Here is a 15,922-nt window from a genome sequence, read left to right on the forward strand (position 1 = left end):
AATTCTTTACCTGTGGAACATTTTGAATGGGGGTTTGTGTCTGCCATAGCTCAATGCTAATCTGTGCAGTTAGTGTAGCGTGTAGATTGGACTACAACTGGAGTCAAATGTTGTGTTTACAAAATGTTTTATATCAGTAGTTATGTTGTTACTGATATTTGTGCTAAGCTCTTATCTCCTCTCCGCCATCTCTCCAGGTCCCTGAGATCATCAGTACGTTGAGGCAGGCTGGCAAGAGCTCGGGCGCGCAATGATGACGTCACCAACACAAAACCAACAAAACTTCCACAGGCCTCCGGAGGCAGCGCTCCCTCTGAACACGCCTCGCCTTTTCTACAGCTCCCACGACGACGACCTCTGCGGCGCCCACCGTTGTCGTGTCTCCCACGGCCTTTGCCAAAAATTTGAGGTGCTGTTCTGCGGCCGCGTCAGCGTCGCTCACAAGAAAGCCCCGCCCGCCTTGATCGACGAGTGCATCGAGAAGTTTGGCCAGTCACGTGGCCCAGCGGCGGGTACTAAAGGAGGAAATGGTGGGGGATTGGTGGGCGGGCTGAGGAGGGCGTTGGCCTTCCAGTCCAACGGTCTGGGAAGTGGTGGAAGTGGGGGTGTCGGTGACGGGGCTGCAGAGAGCCCCACCAGCGGCAGGCGTCCCGTCTTGTTCAAACGAGACCCCAGCTTCCCCTGTCTGCAGGCCCTGGACGAGAACGGACTCTCCCCAGAGATCTCACACGCCAGTGCTGCTGACACACACACGCACTCTGCCGGAGTGCAGCCCACCAGCCTGCAGGAGAACAGGACTATGCTGTTTACGGTAATTTACATAAACAGACGCACACATACACAGTAGCAGGGGATGTTCTGATTATTTGGCTGCCTTTGGTAAATATGATTGTGTAGGGCCACCGTTATAACCACAATACAGCGTGTTGCATACACTTCATTTATTATGAGAGAAAAACATCACATATGTTATCCTTTATCTATGCAGCATCTCAGTTATTTTTTACTTTATCATGTCAGAAAAGATATGTTAACATGTTTTTTTGGTGGAACCAATGTTGAAACATACCGCACATTTTTATAATTCAGAATTAGATTGCGATCAACCAGTTTCCTTAATTAGAATATCAGTGATCAGGCTTCAACTCGACAAAAGGGTCCCAGTCCCGGCATACCCACACATAACTCTCCATAGTGGTTTGACTTCTGAGCTCTGGCCTGTTACCTTAACACATGACTCTTTGGCTTTGTGGTGAAATGAAACGTCTGAGCCACTGAAGAGAGCAGGATCAATGCAAATGATCAATGTGTAGGGTTCAAGAGCACCAGGCTGTGATTAACGAGCCCTGCTCCTGTGTTTACAAGAGATGGGCTGTGTACCAATAGCACTGGCAGAGGTGTATCGATTTCATCCAACCTTCAATTTAGGACTGACGCGTAACAGAGATGGAGTGGGGAAGGAGGAGGGGGGGGTGGGGGGGGGATCAAGGGAGAGACGGAAGGAAGGAAAGTGACACTTGAATTTTGTGCTGGCTTTGCACTTTGTTTTAACAAGGACAGGAAAGTCTCTTGGCTGCTGCATGTGTTCTGGGTGACAATTAGGCTGCTTCAGAGAGGAGAGATGTGAAGTTAGGACAAGAGGTGGAGGAAGGAGACAAATTAGAACAGCTGCTAGACTAGAGTGTTACGGATGTATCCGAGAGCCAGTTTCATAGAAATGGAGTAATCCTAGCAATAGATTAGGAAACTTCTTTCAGTGAAGTTATCCTTTTAAAAAGAACATCTTGGCCTGAAAGCAGTCCCTTATGTGATGAACTAAACTTGAAACTAAACTTGAGTGTCCCACGGATCTGAATCACAACTAAGACACACAGATGTTAGCAGCAAGCTTACACACAAAGGTTCTCCAAACTACTTTGTTCAGAATAAGAAGAGTGCTTTGTAGTGCAGTAATGTGCCATTTTGGATCCCCTGAATAACAAGTCCTCATGCACACTCACAGGGAGGGAGAGGAAAAAAGGGAGACAAAAATATAAACCCCCTAATGACTCAGCAAGTGCTAATGCTGACTGCTGAGCAAAATTAGGTCACTCACGATCCCCTTAGTGACCTCTGTTTCACCTTGGTGACCTTCTGCCAGTGCTAGTCTTCCTGTTATGCCTCCAGACAGGAAGTGGTCAGCGTTGGCACAGGAAGCATAGTGCTTGCTGGTGTCACTCTCAGCAGATACCGACACATTATTAACTAACACCCATGGCATGTCCTGGTAGACCACAGGCAGCCATGAACTCATCCTCATGACATCATCACCCTTCATTCCTTTCCTCAATTTTAAAAAGAAACAGAAAAGAAACTTCCCCTAATGCAAGTCTGATTATGGGATTTGTATTTGACACAGTAAGCCAGCAGAGAGGAACTTCTCTCAAGATGTGCTCAGAGAGCTTGAAGGCTTGAGATTTGGAGGACATGAAATCACCACCTTATTATGAACCAGTGAATCCCCCCTGAGGTTTAGGAGTAATGGTGACTCATGTCCTAATGATGGTGTGAATGGGGATTGCCCCTAAAGCGGAACTGACCAAAAGTACGTCAAGACTCAGTGAGAAGAGAAGAAATGAAACGGCATTATTGCCTAAATTGGATTTTTAGATCCCCATAATATGATAGAAAGTATTAAAGTTGTAAAAATGGATGGTATTAATTCCTCATTTTTACCAGAAATGTAAAATAGTGGCTAAAATGGGTGTAGATAATTGTGGTCTGTAACTAGAATGGTGTGTGAGGTTGATCCTAGTTGTGACAGTCACACCTCAAACCTCACCACAGACATGTTATGTGCGTACCACACTCACAGAAGCACATAACACATACACACACATACACACACACACACACACACACAAACCACAGACTGCAAGCCTGTCAGTACATAACTGTGTGGCCCCCTTTGTGTTCTAGGTGGGGAGGTCTCAGATATTCCTGGTTAGTCCGGACACTAAGAAAGTTGCCATAGAGAAGAGCTTCAGAGAAATCTCCTTCTGCTCACAGGTATGAAGCAATTGAGTTTCTACGCAAAAGCACCTGTGTATGTTTGGATGTTTGTCACTAAAACGTCCGACCATCTCCCCACAGGGTATTCGTCATGTGGATCACTTTGGCTTCATTTGCAGGGAGACGGTGGAAGGAGGGAGCTGCCACTTTGTTTGCTACGTCTTCCAGTGTACAGACGAATCACTGGTGAGAGACAGATGATGGAGAGAGAGAGAGAGAGATGTGGAGCATAGCAAGGGAAGAGTGTGACACACTATGGATGTAAAAGACATGCACATATGAGCTTTGCACATTGTAATTTTTCTTTACATACACACATTGCACATTCATTACACACATTTCTTTACATCGTTACATGTTTGTGAACTACACTGACCATGATTCATTGCACCTATCATGCAATGCATCCGTTCTCTCGAGCCATGGTGTATCTGTGCTGACACAAACTGAGAGACGGTTTGAAACGAAGCCTCAGATGGAAGTATGATAGCAGCTAATGTTGCAATGCCATTAGCTTATACTAGACTGCAGTGCCTGAAAAATAAGTTACTGGGCTCGCTAAATGAAACGTCAATAACCTAACTCTCGACTGATGTGAATAAACATTGATAGAAGAATGAAGGGATAGATCCACTGGTAAATTAATGGAGTGGAGCTTGGGGGAAGGATAAAAAAAATCTGATGACTGTGTGCTGTGCTCTCGTAGGTGGATGAGATCATGCTGACTCTGAAGCAGGCGTTCTCTGTGGCCGCCCTGCAGCAGAGCGCAAAGACCCAGAGCCAGCAGTGTGACAGCTGCCCCATGCAGCAGCTCCACAGGCTGTGTGAGAAGATCGAAGGTAGGAAACTGTCCCTGGGCTCCTCGTCTCGAAAATTAATATAATTTCCAGGTTTTAATAAGTGTGGGAATTCCACCACAGTCTGGGAAAGATGATGGTGATTGGTCATGATACTCATAATCACAGATTTTATGTAGCTGTAGGCCCACTGTCATTTCAGGTGATGCAATATTTGTTGATGTGGAGAGTAACCTTCATCTAGAGGAGGAAATGGCCCAATTGATAGCCATTTTGTTCAGCCACTATCAGTATACCTCATATTGAACACTTCAAATCTAGTGAATAGTACATTTGTGAAAACACTGTTAAAAGATTTGTGAAAGATTTATTTCAATATATCAATTTTATGATGACAATTTTATAAATGTTTGATACTTTCAACAAATGTGTTCTGCAAGCTGAAATTCAGTGTCACCGTCAGACGGCCTATACATGTGGCTGGCAAGTGAATTGGAATAGTAAGTATAGATAGAAATAGAAAGTAGTATTATAGACGGAGCTGCAGCCTGGCTCATGATGATGGACTGCAGAAGTCAGTGCAAAATTCCACAGTCAAACAGTCCACCACGTCTTGAAGTGAGTCCAATCAGCCTAAACTGGTTGGTGGTGCCAGGAGTGAAATATGGAATTTTCTTGTTTATAGAGCCATCAAAGATGGACTCCCAACTGACATATAAAGATCCTTGTGCAAAGTGGCTTTGTACCAACTTTGCAAAGCATCTCAGTAACATGGCAGTAACTTGGCAAAGCATCTCAGTAACTGCTGTTCTGTGACATTTATTGGTGTTGTTTCTTTTTGCTGTGGTATTCTAGAAGTGTCAAATTTTTAAACTTAAATGAGCAGCCAAGCAACGTTGGGTAATCAAATCAACACACTTGCACATTTGTGTATGGCTGTGTGTGCATCTGTGCAGCTCAGTATGAAAAGGGAGTTGCTCACAAAAGCTGGTTATCCTCACTCACTACAAAGTCATTCACAACAAACAAACCAACAAATCAGAGGTGCCATGTCCACAAAGTATTATAAAACAAATAGATCTAGTCCTTGATTCTGATGGGCTGAGTCACGTTCAAAGACATTGTGAAATACCCTATAAACACTAAGTACACCTGCGACCACTATTTTCCCATTTTAAATCGTGTGTATCATTTTCAGGTCTGCACCCATGTAAAACCAAGTTGGAGCTTCAGAGACACTTGGCCACTCTGGACAACCAGGAGCAAGCTTCAGTCTTTGAGAACACTATGGTAATGTGTGTTTGTGTGTGCACCTATAGTGTGTGAGGGCGCAGTACAGTGTGATGGATTCAGGGCAGGGTTTGAATTCCTTTGGTGCCCTGTTAGGTGAAGGCAGTTAGACACAAACCAGTCAGTCAGCAATTCCAACAGACTTCATCATGGCTGAATCACCGTGGAATCACAAGTTCTTCATGTCGGATTTACAGTGACGCAGTGATCCTTCTTTATACATGACATGAACATTTTCTCTCTCTCTCTCTCTTCTCTCTCTCTCTCTCTCTCTCTCTCTCTCTCTCTCTCTCTCTCTCTCTCTCTCTCTCTCTCTCTCTCTCTCTCTCTCTCTCTCTCTCTCTCTCTCTCTCTCTCTCTCTCTCTCTCTCTCGGACCCACTGCTAATGATGTATATTCTCTCTTTGGTGTTGCCTTGGCATCAAATTCAAAAAGCTAAGTCCGTGAATCTCCTTACATTTTGTCTTTTGGCTTATTTCAGTGAATGATGCTAGTTCCTCCTTTGTATCCTTCATGTTACAGGTCATAGTTGCACAGTATTGGAGACATAGAAGTGGTGTTGAGTGGGCACTTTGTTAAAGGCAAGGCCCATAAAGGATCTGTTTAGTGTGTGATTAGACTGACATCTGCTGGTGATGGCGCTGAACTGCAATGCTACCGGAGTGCTAAACTTGTCTCCATTGAATACAGGAATTATTTTGTGCCTTTTGTCTAGCTTAATCTAACACACCAAACCCTGTTTTTGGCTACTATCCTCGGAGCTAAGCTTTTTTCACCTACCTTCAATTTTAGTGACCTTTGAATGTTATGACAGCCCAATGTAGATAGTAGATTCATGCAGAATTATAACTGTCCAGTCCAAAACCCTTCAGATGTTCTGTATATGCGAATATTCTGCACGACCTATCATTGCCGGGATTATCAAATGCTTTTATAAATGACTGTCTGTGTGTGTGTGTGTGTGTGTGTGTGTTCCAGAGGGCTCGTCCTAAGAGTGATCAGGAGGAGAATGAGTTGGTGATGGCCAGTCTGAGGAATCTGTATGAAGAGAGACAGAAGAGCCATCAGCACACACATCCTGGAGACAGCAAACAGGTAACTTTGCACAAATGCACATGTGCACACACGCACATGCGCACACACACACACACACACACACACATATCAACTGTTCTCTCTCCTCTGTTATTGCTCTTTTTCTGTCTTCATGTTTTCTATTCAGCTTGTGTCAACTTCTATCCATGTCTCTGGTTTTGCCTTTTTCACAATAATTGACATCTTACATTTTCTCTAATGTGTCAACAATGTTTCATGTTGTTACCAAGTTACCAGGGATAGATATGAATTATTTTGTAATTTCTTTATTTGGGCTATCTAGTTACACATCTATACCAACGCATACATGCCTGTATACCAACAAAGCTTCTGCATGACGGTGATAAAATTATGTTTTATCCCTTCCACCTACATATGTACATACACACACATCTGTCTTGCTATACTTGTGAGGACCTTCACCTCGCTCTTCCTGCATGTAGGTGTGTGAGGAGGCAGCTCCAGGCCCAGTGGAGGTGCAGCAGAGCAGCAGTCGGCAGCGCCTGGAGCAGTTCAAGACCCGTGCCAAGCGCTCTCTCACCGAGTCCCTGGAGGGCATCTGGAAGGTAGGAACTGCTCTGCCTGTCTGGGGTTGTATTGCATGCACAAGTGTGTGCTTGTGTATGCTGTGTGTGCTGTTTACTCATTATTGTGTGTGCTGTTTACTCATTATTTTATATACAGTATGTGAACAAACATGGAAAAACAGGCCCATTGTGGGAGATAAGATTTTTTTTGTTGATCTACACATTCAGAGCTTTTCAATGGTGTTACATAATGTGGGTCAATGAATTTTTGTCTGAATTAGAGTCTCAGTCCATGGTGTTTGGTTATATTTAGAAATCATGTGTGTAACCTTAGTGTGTGTGTGTGTGTGTGTGTGTGTGTGTGTCCTCTGCAGGGCAGCAGCAAGGCCAGAGCTCAGAGGGAGAACAGTGAAGGAGGTGACAGCTGCTCCTCCGTCTCTACTGTCAACAGCAGCCAGGACCAGCCCTCCCTAGACGACCCCCTGCCTGCCTCCTCCCCACTACGACCCACCAGCCCACTCAGGTACATAAACTCACACAAACACACACAGACACACACACCCACACACACTTATTTGTGCTCACACATATTTCAGAAGGTCAAAGCTACTACTACTACTTCTACTCTTTTTATTTGGATTTTGTGATTTTTAGTAACATCGGATGTTACAACCCACTCCTTTAGAGGTCTACATATATTTTTCTTGACCCTCTTCCTCATCATCTCTGCAGGTGCCACAACTCTACAGGAGACCTGAAGCGCCTCGACACCTCTCTCTCCCTCTCTCCCTCCTCCCTCTCTCCGTCCTGTGACGCTCAGCCGCCAGGCTTTCGCCGGCGGGCCAGCACCTTCAGCCATCCCCCCACCCCCTCCTCAGCCGAGGCCTCACCGGCACACACACTCACTCAAACAGCGCAGGACCCCACCGCCGCCACCAAGCCCAAGCTAGTCCGACACTACTCCGTCAGCACCGACACTCCACACCAGAGCAAGTAAGGAGTGTGTGTGTGTTTCTGATGTGTGCAAGTTAAATGGTACAAGTAAATTAATTCTAAAAGAACTTGATCAGATTGCTAGACATTAAAAAGAGCGTATGCGCTTTTCTTTCGCTTTGTGTTTCTGTTGATAGTTTTTACCTCTTTTGGTTTCTAAACGGGGCTCTCTGTACTTTCTGGGCTATACCTCTCAAAGGTCACACACACATACACACACACACACATTAACACACACACAGTGGTTGACTTCCCGTCAGCAGTGCTGCTTCCTGTCCCAAGTCCATGGGGGATCAACTTTATTTCCTCCATTCTTTGACCTGCTGTACACTTTCTTTTGTCTGCTTAATACATTTTTCACCTCAAGACTATTTTTCTTTCACTTTCTCCGCTCTGTTTCTCTTCACCGTCTCTTCTTTTTGTTTTTCCCAGTTTTCTCAGCGTCATTTTTTTCTTGTTCTTCCCCCCCCCCCTCTCGCTCTCTCTCTCTCTCTCTCTCTCTCTCTCTCTCTCTCTCTCTCTCTCTCTCTCTCTCTCTCTCTCTGTCCCTGTGTATTTACACTGATTCTCAGACGTCTTCCGACTGACCCCACTCTCCCTCCTGCTCCTCCCTGCCCTTCATCCCCCTCTCTTCTCCTCTCTCATCGCCCCTCATCCCCTTCTGCTGGGGCCCGGCTCAATAAGAGAAGGTGAGCAACCCAGACTCTTTTCTGTTCAGCACAGTTTTCCCCTTGTCCATTTTCTCTTTCCTCTGCTGTATGTGCAATTTGAATTTTTCTAAATTTCTCTTGGTCTCATTTTCCATGTTATCATGTGAGTTTCTCTTTCCATCTGTTTTCCGCCTCCTTTATTTCACCTCCATCCCTCCATCCCAGTCCTCTGGGGGGTCTGCGTGCTCGTCTCCACTCCTCCTCCTCTGTCCCTAATTTCCTCAAATTCCAATTCCTGGCCCCTGTCCATGAGAACGATAGCCCTGAACCCAAGAGCAGGTACACACACATGCACACACCAAATAATCATAAACATGTTGGTATGTCCAGTGTCGTAACAATGTGTGCTCCTGGTTTGGTTTTTCTAATCTGCCTGGATTTATGTCTGTATTTTTGGACGTGTGTGTGTGTGCGCACATGTGTGTACATGTAGTGTGTTTGAACTACTACCCATTGCATGTTTATCAGGGTATATCACTCTGCAACTTTTGCTTTGTGTGTGTGTGTGTTTCAGTGATGTGGCAGCCCTATCCAGCCCAAGTGCAGTGTGTGCGGTGGGGGAAAGCCCTCTGCGCAGCCACCGCCACTCGTGGAGGCAGCAGATCTTCCTGCGGGTCGCTACACCTCAGAAGAACACAGAAACTAGCGGTAAGAATGAACGCACACTCAAACTAATTTGACCCTATACAGGGTTCAACAATAAGGGACTGCACAATGGCCCTAGGCTAGTAAGACACTGGCTTGGGCCAGTAGTTCAGTCAGACACTGGTTAACCCTAAAAAAGTCTCTGGTCTTAGTATTTGGGCACCTAGTGATAACATTTGTGTCTCTATACATTGGCCTACTCTCCTCTCCGTTGTACCTTTTCTAACTAGTCAGATTGGACACCCCCTCAGAGTTAGTCAATGTTCTGGCAACTCAGTGACAGACAAAAGCTGTTTATCTTTCTGTGTAACAGTAGAACTGTGTGAAACTGTTTGCGTGGGTTGAAAATGATGATTCAATCCCTGAAATGTTTTGTGCCGTTTGTTGAGCTCTTTTTTTTTTAAAAAAAACAACAACACTCACCATAAACACACACTTTGTTTTGTTTTTCCCAGTTTACTGCTAGTTACATTTACCGAAAAGCTTCTATTAGTTGTTACAAATTTACATTTAGGAGTTTTATAGACTTGAATTCATACATTTCAAATTCATTCATAATCAATCAGTTTTTTTTCATCATTATTTTGGTGTTTATTTTTCTGTCATTTTTCTGCTGTATAGTATTTAATGTCAATATCATGCATCTTATAGTAATGAAAAAGTGGTTATTTTTACAAGTAGACCACTGACCTACTGGCCTGACCGGGCAAGTGGAAAAAAGTCTTACCACTGAGAGAGAGGAAGGGATTTGGTTAAGGTTAAGTTATATATATTATAAGTGACATATACTCAGTGAATTTCTTTAAACACAGGATAGAGTTTGCCAGTCTAACATTTGCAGGGAGGCTATTGCAGAGTTTGGGGGCTAAAACTGCAAAGGCATAATAGCATTTAGTTTTTAGGTTGGCCCTTGGAACAGCCAACAGGCCCTGCTAAGAAGACCTGAGGGGCCTAGCAGTGCTATGAGGACTCAACAACTCTAATATAAATCATAGGAATGGATCATAGATAAGGTCAGACTTGTGGACACTTTAGACAGTACACATGAGTTTGTAGGGCAGCGTGAAGGTTTTTGTATTTTATTTATGTAATACCCGAGAATTGAAACAATCAAAAATCATTGAATGATATATACTTTGAATTTCATTAATCTATAGAAGCAAACTGTCATTAATTTTTCTTGGTCCTGAGAAGATGCTGTCAAATACTGGCAATATTGTAATTCCTCTAATCAATTATTGAAATAATTTCAGACTTGCAATCAAAGCTTTTTGTTTGGCTTACTGTGCTGGGAAATCTCCTTCTCACTCCTCCATTTGTTGAGAAGGTTAAGTATATAGTCAGTGCAGCTAAAACAGGAAAACAATATGCTGTACTTTTGCTCAATCCAATGCATCAAAACATAAACAAAGCCAAAAATGTGGCGACAGGTTTTCAACAGTGGTGCCATACTGAAATTGACAATCGCAGCTTTAATCAAACTAGGACGGTCCAGTTTCTCAGCCTTTCATAGTAAAACTAGATGTATCTTTTGGAGTCCATCCTTCACCCTGCAAGCCCACTGAGATGATAAATCCATTTAAATATTTCACTTTTCATGTGTTCCTCTTCAGTGGGATTGTCGTGTAACCAGCTTCTGCTCCATGTTCTTCAACCCACCACCTTTCACAAAACCATCTCATTTTTTCTTTTGTTCCTATCTCCCTTTCTTTTGTATTTGTTTGTTTTTTTTATTTTAATTGCCGTCTGCTGCACTCCTTTAGTGTGTGTGAGTTTTGGCAGGTGAGATGTTTGGATAGGGGAGGACTTCATGCTCCACTTGTAAACTCAAACACGTCTTCTTCCAGGGAAAAAGGAAGATCCATGTCAAGTTGTGCGTGTAAACACACGTTTGCTTGCATGCACACACAAACACACACACACACACACACGCTTCATATCCTACTGGAATGCAAAAGCATAAGCAAGGCACCTCACAATTCATTTGTCACTTGTCCTGGGGCATAGTAAGTCCCTGAGTGTGGCAATAGTTAACAGGCATCGGCACAGTGGTGTAGTGACAAAGCCGGTCCACTGTGTGTCACTCTTCCATTTCATGTGATGGTACATTATACACAGTAGGCCTATTGTAGTTTACTGTACTCTTGATTTCTACATGTCTTGTGTATGTAGAGTAGAGGACGCAAGGGAGAGAGATGAGATCAATATATCATTGCTCTTTCTCTCCTTCTTGAACTTGAAGTAGCTATTATCAGCCGCCTCCTGTCTGTTTTTCTTGCTAGCTGCTATCTCTTTCTCCCCAGACTCACTGACACTGATATTTATGTCTAGTAGAGCATTTTAGGTTTAAAGTGCACAGACTGCTATGGGACTGCCAAGTGCCACCCACCAATATTGGCTGCTCTGGAGACTTGTCCCCACCATTCATTTACTTTCCATTTTGAAATCACAGTCTAGACATCCTGCTGAAAACACACACTAACATGATAAAGTAGACCCTGGTAATATTTTTCTACTGTGTTCCAGAGCAGTCAAAAATACATTTTGTTTGTTGGCAATTTATAGTGCTGTGCTGGGGAACAAGTAATTTAAAATCTTAAAAGGCATGTGGTGAGGAAGGCCAGTGCCATTCTGGATTGTGCTGGTCTCCCCTTAGAGGGCAGTTTGAGCTGATGCTGCTTCTAAACTCCACTATCTAAACTCAAGACTAAAAGAACCAGGGGCTCATTACTCCATCGAGTTATTGTAACTGTCTTGTCTTGTCAATTGATTTTTGTCCGAATGACATGGTGGTTTGTTGTGGGTTGTTGTTGTGTTTTTGTTATGTTTGCATGTTTTATTATGTTTCTGTTGTGTGTTTTATTGTTAAGCCTGTATGCAAACCAAATATTCTATTTGGGACAATAAGGATTGACATGAATTGGGTTGTGTTTTAGGAAAACAGCCTGAATGCCGGTGCTTACTAGAGATAATCAAAGTAGCTCAGTCTGGACGGAGATTGACTGCTGCTGAACTGTTGAAGAGGTGTGTGGAATAAAAGTGAAAAATTATCTTCTAGAGTGAAATACTACTTCTCACCTCAATTTTTTTTTTTAAATCAGTCAACAGTCTTATCTCAATACGTATCTCCTATGACCTGCTATTTTGTGTGTGTTTGTGCACCGTGGTAGGAAGGAATCATGCTTGTGCTTGCATGTCTTCAGATCCTCCGTTTTTGATAATTACATGTGCTGTGTGTGTGTGTGTGTGTGTGTGTTTGTGTGTGTTTGTACTGCAGAACAAGTGTTGACAGGAGAGATGGATGGATTGAGAGGGGTTGGACATGCTCCATCTGTAACTAAAACAAACCTCTTCGAGGGAAATTTATACTACACACACGGAAACATGTACACATGTAGCACCTTGAGCCTAGGCAAGGTTATGCCAGGACAGCATGTCTTCTTGTGTTAGTCACAGTCGTATTCTATATTAGTCCTTATCTTATCGGTGTTTGTATCTTCCATGCAGTAGTTGTCGTCTTGTCAGAGTCATGCAGGCTGTGACACAGCATACAGCATACAGCTCATTTCACCATCATAGATTAAACCCCATCTTGAAAAAAATATGTCAAAAAGCTTCCTTCAAATGGAAATTTCCTTTGAGAAGGACGAGACTTAATCCACACCTGTGAAACTGGCCGATCAGACATTGTGTCACCTTGGCTGAAAGAACTGGGGAAGCTATTTTGATGAAGTCGATATCACAGCCTAAGCAGTGGCAAGGTTTGTTCTAATCAGACTAACTGAAGCACCCCTCTTCTGTAAATGAGCATTTGTGGGCCGCCTTGTCATCAGGCATCTCATGTACAAGTCTTTGCCAAAGCTAGAGATCTGAGAGGCAACACCCTAACGTGTGATGTGTGACATTGAAAGGCCAACGCTGTAGCTGCTCCATTGACAATGTATGGGAGATACTTAATGGACACTGTAACAGAAGCCAGTGATTCTATTGTATAAATACATGGGCACACTTTCTGTCGTCAAGCCTTTAGCGCTACCATGCAGTCAAGTTCATATGGATGTAGAAACTCCACACATTTAATGACTCACATCACACATTTTGGTTGGTTTCAAGCTTTGCAAGACCGTGCTCACAAATGTCAAGTGAACTGTCCAAGGTCATTGGAATTACATGTGTGGATTCTGCTTGAGGGTGGATTTAGTCTTCATGCATTTAAAAAAAAAAAAAAGCACAGTGGAATGTGACACTGACGTGAACTCTCTACCCACCTTACACCTGTAAGTGCCATTTAGTAGGGATTAGCTAGGTTTAGGCCTGCCGTATTGCATTGAGTTTCCTTTTCGAAAGAAAAGGGTAAGCACTTGTCACTAATAAAATCTGCACCTGAAGTTTATTTTGACAGTCAACTGTCACGAAGGTCGGGAATCTACAGTGCTTTTTGCAAGTCTATGTGATGGGCTTTGTATTGGGTGATGGCAGGGCTATGTTGGGTCGGGTTACTGGGTGTGTATTTGTGTGTGTGCGCTCGCATACATGAGGTCATGGGTGTGTTGAGTGTGTGTATGTGTGTGCGAGTTGTTTTCTCTCAAGGTCATGTTGACAGTCCCCACACAGACAGCGCCACAGGAAAGCGCCAGCCTTGTTGACCCAGTTTGTATGCAGAGTGTTTGGTGTGTGTGTGTGTGTGTGTGTGTGTGTGTGTGTGTGCCTGAGTGTGCGCACTGGGCGTTGGTGCTGGCCAAGTTGGAGTGTTTGCTCAGGGAGTGGATGGTGCCACTTTGTGCAAGGGTGTGCGGGTGTGTGTGTGTGTGCGTGCATGTTTCACACCTAAGAGATCACTCTTCGTGTTCGATCAAAGTGTTCTGTTTAAGCAGTGTAGCAGTCTGTGTTTGTCTAACAAATACATCTCTTTCCTCAGAAAGATGAGCATCTGTGTGTGTATGTCCATATGTGTCTGTGTTTGTCTGCAGTTCTCTTATACCTTAAGAGCCATATGTTTGTATAGTGACTCTGCTGGTTTCAACATGCCTTGAAAAGTCTCTCTGACACAGACACAAAGGCATACACACATTTTAACTTCAGCTGGCACAAAGAACACTATTGTCATCTTGTGTGTGTGTGTGTGTGTGTGCATGTATGTATCTGTTACAGGATCCAAAGGGTAAGTTATCTTGCATACTTCTGTCTAATTTTCCTGAGAAGAGTCCTTGGCAAGATAAGTATCAAATTGACATACCTACAAGCTAAGGTATGTGCGTGAATGCGCCCGTGTGTCTGTGTGTGTGTGTGTGTGTGTGTGTGTGATCAACCTGAATCTTGACGTTCCTGAGAGAAGAGAGTGCTATCTGGACAGTTGTTATGTCCCTCCTCTAAACAAAACGGTATTTTGAGGTTTGGGATCCACCCTGTAGTTTGGGGTGGAGTCACACAAACACATTTATACTGTGTGTGTGTGTGTTGCACCCGACTTTGTCAAATGTATCTATGTTTAGCATTTTTATTTTTATTTTGCGTGTGTGCCCAGGAGATTGACAGAGAAACGAGGTCAGGCGGTCCTGTTTGAGTTTTAACCCAGTAAACATTTTCCTGTCCGGTCCAGTGATCTGAACCCACTCAGCTCATGTTGGATTCCACATGTTGCCGCTTCTCACAGTTTCAGCCTCATTTCTTTCACAGCCTCTTCATTCAGCTCATAGAGGTGAACGAAGTAAAGAGAGCACAACATGCTGAGGGGAGACTAGAAGACTATCTGTCACATTGGATTGATTGATTCCCCCCCACTCCCCCTTCTGCCGTTATCCCCTCTCTTTCTCACGTCTTACTAATGACGCTAACAACAGTTTATATAATTCATGTTTATATGCTGTAATTTTTAATATATATTAATAGTCTCATATTTTCTCTTTTGTTATACAGTGGCTTCAGAAAGTATTCAGACCCCTTCATTTTTTTCAACACTTTGTTGTGTTATAGACTTAATTTAAAACAGAATAGATTTTTTTTTTTTACATCAATCTACACGTAATACTCCGTAATGACAAAGAAAAAGACAGTTTTTCGAAATTTTTTGGGGAACAAATATCCAGTGTTGGAACATCAGCACCCAGCAACAATGGAGGCACAGAGATTTTGGTAGTTTGGCAAGTAGCTGGCTGGCTATCATCTGACAGACTATGGGACACCTGATTAACTATTTTTATGCCTCCGCGCCGGCGACAGCCATGGCCAGAGGCATTATGTTTTCGGGTTGTCCGTCGTACATATCTCAGGAACGCCTGGAGGGAATTTCATTACATCTGGCACAAATGTCCACTTGGACTCAAGGAGTAACTGATTAGAATTTGGTGGTCAAAGGTCAAAGATCAAGGTCACTGTGACCTCACAAAAGACGTTTTTGGCCTTAATTCAAGAATTCATATGCTAATTATGACAACATTTCACACAAATGTCTAATAGGATAAAATGATGAAGTGATGACATTGTATATCCAAAAGTTCAAAGGTCAACTTCACTGTGACATCATAATGTTTTGCTTACCACTGGCTGAGAAAACGATCTTGGGTCATTCTACAAGTGCTGGAAGTGCTGTCACTTACTTTTGCAGACACCAAAATCCTTTAAGTTCACCTAATAATCACATTAATTATATCTGTTCAATAAATAAAGACTGTCCTTGCAATGATAAAACAAAGTTTATTGGTGGAGGAATTTTTTTATTTATTTTTTTATTTATATAGTTTATTTGATAGGGACAATGCAAATTAACATAGTGCCACTTCAACTGGTTACAAACAAGTTGATGCAACTGCATACA

The 15,922-nt window shown here is 43.2% G+C and overlaps 1 protein-coding gene across 2 annotated transcripts in view; it reads left to right on the forward strand.

The window, feature by feature from the left end:
* Positions 1–205: 205 nt before the first annotated feature.
* Positions 206–15,922, forward strand: part of tbc1d1 (TBC1 (tre-2/USP6, BUB2, cdc16) domain family, member 1) — a 28,346-nt gene continuing 12,629 nt past the window's right edge. The window contains exons 1-12 of one of the 2 annotated variants that reach the window (XM_071543567.1): positions 206–811; positions 2,959–3,048; positions 3,133–3,237; positions 3,758–3,890; positions 5,047–5,138; positions 6,117–6,233; positions 6,677–6,799; positions 7,135–7,283; positions 7,493–7,753; positions 8,326–8,442; positions 8,629–8,742; positions 8,978–9,111. In XM_071543567.1, coding sequence (XP_071399668.1) covers positions 251–811; positions 2,959–3,048; positions 3,133–3,237; positions 3,758–3,890; positions 5,047–5,138; positions 6,117–6,233; positions 6,677–6,799; positions 7,135–7,283; positions 7,493–7,753; positions 8,326–8,442; positions 8,629–8,742; positions 8,978–9,111 — 1,996 coding nt within the window. In that variant the 5' untranslated portion in view covers positions 206–250. The remainder of the gene's footprint in view (positions 812–2,958; positions 3,049–3,132; positions 3,238–3,757; positions 3,891–5,046; positions 5,139–6,116; positions 6,234–6,676; positions 6,800–7,134; positions 7,284–7,492; positions 7,754–8,325; positions 8,443–8,628; positions 8,743–8,977; positions 9,112–15,922) is intronic. The other variant, XM_071543575.1, reaches the window with a different exon arrangement.

Source organism: Centroberyx affinis, unplaced genomic scaffold (genome assembly GCF_046629955.1).
Source record: "Centroberyx affinis isolate AG114_WGS23_722 - 3 ecotype Tasmania unplaced genomic scaffold, CSIRO-AGI_Caff_v1 ptg000239l_1, whole genome shotgun sequence".
Taxonomy (NCBI): domain Eukaryota; kingdom Metazoa; phylum Chordata; class Actinopteri; order Beryciformes; family Berycidae; genus Centroberyx; species Centroberyx affinis.